The 4,224-nt window shown below is 54.1% G+C and overlaps 1 protein-coding gene across 1 annotated transcript; it reads left to right on the forward strand.

Annotated features, from left to right (window-relative positions):
* Positions 1-546: 546 nt before the first annotated feature.
* Positions 547-3,791, forward strand: BCL2L10 (BCL2 like 10). The gene is made up of 2 exons (XM_071755172.1): positions 547-1,031; positions 2,632-3,791. The coding sequence occupies exons 1-2, from the start codon at positions 630-632 to the stop codon at positions 2,761-2,763; spliced, it is 534 nt and encodes a 177-aa protein (XP_071611273.1). The 5' UTR covers positions 547-629; the 3' UTR covers positions 2,764-3,791.
* Positions 3,792-4,224: the final 433 nt, after the last annotated feature.

Genomic DNA, 4,224 nt, shown 5'->3' on the forward strand with positions numbered 1-4,224 from the left:
CTCATAGCTCGAAGGGCACGGAGCTGGGATTTGGGGACGCCTCTAGCTGAGGTGTCTCCCTGGTGCTGTGCCCTCTGCAGATCACACCTCTTGGCTGCTGTTTTCTCAACTGTTTTATTTTTACACCAGCAGTGACGAACGGCCCAGCCTTTCTCCCTAAGCCGAAATTTTGTCCAAATGTCCCCCATAAAGCAGATCTGCTCGGTGAACACGAAATGCACTCATTCTCTAGTCCTAGAAAACCTGAAAGATCTCTGATGCCAGTAATACGGGCTTGGGCCACTACTGTGGAGAAAATAAAACAAACAAACCCACGACCAAGGCACCTTCAGCCAGCACCCGGTAACGGGGCGCAGGGCAGCCCGCGGCTTTGTGGGGGGGGGGGTTGGAGGTGCCTCCTCCAGGGTCGCATCCGGACCCTGCGGGAACCGCCGCCCGGGACGTGCCGGCTCGGGGACGGGCCCTCCCCGCCTGGGTTGGGCTTTCCACAGCGCCGGGCCCCGCCCCGGAGGAGGGGAACGCTCCCCGCGCCCCGGGGCGGGCCGGGCTGGGCCGGTCGGAGGGGCCGCCCCGCCTCTTAGTCGGCGGCAGCTGCTGCTGCGGGGCCGCAGCCGCCGTGGGCCGCCGCCATGCCGGGCTCGCTGAAAGAGGAGACGGCGCTGCTGCTGGAGGATTACTTCCAGCACCGCGGCGGCGGTTCGGCGCTGCCCCCCAGCCCCACGGCGGCCACGCTGCGGCGGGCGGCGGCCGAGCTGGAGAGGCAGGAGCGGCCCTTCTTCCGCTCCTGCGCGCCGCTGGCCCGGGCCGAGCCGCGGGAGGCGGCGGCGCTGCTGGAGCGGGTGGCGGCGCAGCTGGAGGCCGAGGGCGGCCTCAACTGGGGCCGGCTGCTGGCGCTGGTGGTGTTCGCCGGCACGTTGGCCTCCGCGCTGGCCGAGCGGGGCTGCGGCGAGGGGCCCCGCTGCTTGGCCGCCGCGCTGGCCGCCTACCTGGCCGAGGAGCGGGGCGAGTGGCTGGAGGCGCACGGCGGATGGGTGAGCGGGGCTGGGGCGGGGGAGCGGACGGGCGGCCCCGGGAAGGGTGAGGTGTGGGGGGGGGCCGTGCGGCCGGCGTGGGGCGGGGGCCGGCGGGGCCTGGGCCACTCTCCCCGGCGGGCAGGGTAAGGCAGCTTCTGTCGCCGTCCCTGCGGGGCAGTGTCGGGGAAACGTGCTCGTGTGCCGGCCGGGGATGGGCGTGCGCGGCGCGGGCGGGGGGCCCTGGGGAAGGGCTGCAGACCACCCACCGGGCCCGGCTCGGCCATAGCGACGTGTGTGGGGAGTGTGCTGCGGCTTAGGCCCCTTCTCTGACGGTGCCGGTGGGCGGCTTTGTCAGGCTGCAGCCGCCTATAAACCCAGGGAGGAGGGTGCTGGCTGGTGGGGGGCGAGGGCTGCCCGCTCCCCGGGCGGTACGGTGTGGAGAGCGGGCGGGCACAGCGCTTCTCCCGAGGGTAAACACAAAACACCGATCCGCCCATTCTGAAATAGCCCTGTGTGGAAGCCAGCCGTCCCCTAGACCTGCTGCTCTGGTTCCTGCTTGTCCCGAAACTGGTCGGTCGGAGCCTGGGGAAGGTGTGGGCAATAGCCTTAATGTACACCGAGGTGTGAAGCCAAGGCTGCTGCCGCTTTCTGCCGCCTCAGATGCCTGCTGAAGGAACGGCTTCGGAGGCGTCCAGGCAGCTCTGCCTGCACTGCTGAACAAAATGTCAGCAATCCCGCAGAACAGCACATTTCCTATTTTCAGTCCTAGTGGAATATTTGATGCCAGTACAAATAAGCGCTCAAAATAGAAAGGACGGGGGAAGCAGCCACTGGTTTCGTTGAGTTTTCCAGAGACCAAAATGAACTTGGTTTTCCAGTGGTCACTGGTCCCATCTGACTGCTCGGAACAGTATGGTGCTTGGCTGCAACCTACGTTGCCACTTGGCAGAGTCGCGTTGCCTGTTCGCACAAATTAAAGTGTAAAGAACAAAGTTCCGGAAGAAATTAAGAGTATAACTTGTTTACATAGACATCTGCGGAGCAGAGTTCAAACACGACCATCTGGAGTTGTATTGCTGCCACTTCTGATTATCACAAATAGCGATCTGGGAGAGCAGCTGCCAGCTTTGCTCTGTCATAGGTCGGCTCTGAGCAGTGTCCACTTGTCCCTTCCAAGAGTGTGCAATCGGTCCTGTGTCCACTGAGATGGGACCGGTTTGGGGCTCCTGTCTTTCAAGTGGAAATTTCCACATCCTGTCTTTCAGATACTTTCTGAAACTTGAATGAGTGGGAACAATCCTGGCAGCTCCCGGCAGAAACTTGCCTAAAAGGGTGAAAATACCGTAATGACACAAGGAACATCTCGATAGGAAGTTTGCAGTTCTCTGTTGAGCAGCGTGCAGACGTTTGCAGCTTCGGCTTTCAGTCACCTTATTCGAAGGCTCTCACAAAGCTTTCTGTGCCCAAGGCAGCAGGCTTAACCTTCCATGACTAAAAGAGGGACTTGTGTCGCCATGCTGGGAGCGTGAACCAACCAAACTGCGCTCAAAGACTTGTTAAAAGAAACCTGGTTAATCGTAAGCCAACCAACTCACTGTCCTTTTTCTTGCTTTTCTAGGATGGCTTCTGTCGCTTCTTCAGCTCGCACGGCTCCCAGGCAGCTGACCAGAGCAGCACCATCAGCAATGCAATCATGGCCGCAGCAGGGTTTGGAATAGCAGGATTGGCTTTTCTCTTGGTGGTGCGGTAGGCTGATGAACACATCTTGCCATGGGAAAGTACTCTCAAAACTGACGATTTACCAGATTTCACTCTATTTTCTATAGAACAGACCCTCTAAGAAGAAGTTTATATTTTTAAACTGGTTCGGAAAACTGTCTCACCAAATCCTTGGCTATAAACTGCTTCACTTGCTACTCGGTAACAGCACAAACAAATGTGTACTAAACCACCATTGGTGCATGTTCAAAACCTGTTGTCTCCAAACATTCTCTGGACTTTCGTTTTTTGAAGGTGTAACCTAAACTTTAGCATGGTTCATTGTACTGTAACTTCTGAGTGCTTGATGTTATGCTAGGAAAACGTTAAGGTGGACTTGCTACTAAACCCTCTGTTTGAGATGTCTTACGTGGAGGCAAGTCTTGGAACCCGCCTTCCATTATTACTGTAAAGTGGGAGAACGTTGACTGTGATTTACCATGGCTTATGGTTTCAGATGCAGTGCACAGCACTTGTTACCAAAAGGCAACTTGTTGGTTGATTTAGAGCAATTAGTGCCCGTGGTGCGAGGGGCATTTGGGCTTAATATAACATAAGGCTGATTTCATTACACTACAAGAAGATAAGTATTGATACAGTAATGGCTGCAGTACTGGTTCTTACTGAAAGGAAAGGAATTTAAATATTAAACCTTAATTGGTATATTGAAATCCAGTGGAGGCTGGAATTTCTCTGGATTTCCTTGACAAAACGAGAATTTCCATATATCTTAATATATTTTTGAAGTATTTATCACTGTATAATACTTGTAGCCATGACATCTTTATTTTTGTTTAAAACTTAATGCTGCTTCTTGTCACTAGTGCGTATCAAGCGTTGTCTTGTTTGAGTAATATTTCACTCTGTTTTCAACATGCTGTGTATTTCTTTCAGTGGTTGTACAAATTGCCTTATGTTCCTGGTAGCTTTTTAATAACGTTCCTGGGTTACTCATAGCGTGTACAATTTTACTATGGTGACTTCAAAGGTGAATAAATGTTAAGTATTTTTATTTTAAAACACTTCTGGTTATTTGATTGGGTGGGTGGTGGTACTCAGACAGAGAGTGTTTCAGTGGTTACCTGAAAGCATCAGTTTGTACCCACCTTCCTGGAGCTTTGACCTGAAGTAAGGAGCTGTGCAGCACCAAGCCAGTTGATACTGGTCTTCCCTGCAGAGGAATCCTGCAGTCAGAACTAGGAGTAAGGACAGCTTAATGAATTAATGGGAAAATCCAGTCCAAAAGGCCCATCTTCATCACTACATCTAGAAAGAACCCAGTGGGTTTTTTAGGCCTGAATTTTCCAAAGTTTATTGACATGGCTGAGTATAGACAGACTCCTCCAAGAGTTGCTCCTACTTGTCGAAGGTGACAGAGCTCTTGTGTTTTCTCTGCCAAGATTCACTGCTGCCTCTCTTTTTCACACGTGCATGCTTTTTGCCTGAAACTGGA

The sequence above is a fragment of the Heliangelus exortis genome, chromosome 11 (assembly GCF_036169615.1).
Source record: "Heliangelus exortis chromosome 11, bHelExo1.hap1, whole genome shotgun sequence".
NCBI lineage: Eukaryota > Metazoa > Chordata > Aves > Apodiformes > Trochilidae > Heliangelus > Heliangelus exortis.

Bases quoted from the DNA above. Each gene is read 5' to 3' on its own strand.
- BCL2L10 (XM_071755172.1), top strand. From the start codon at position 630: ATGCCGGGCTCGCTGAAAGAGGAGACGGCGCTGCTGCTGGAGGATTAC. The intron at 1,032-2,631 runs GTGAGCGGGGCT...TTGCTTTTCTAG, and splicing joins TGGAGGCGCACGGCGGATGG to GATGGCTTCTGTCGCTTCTT.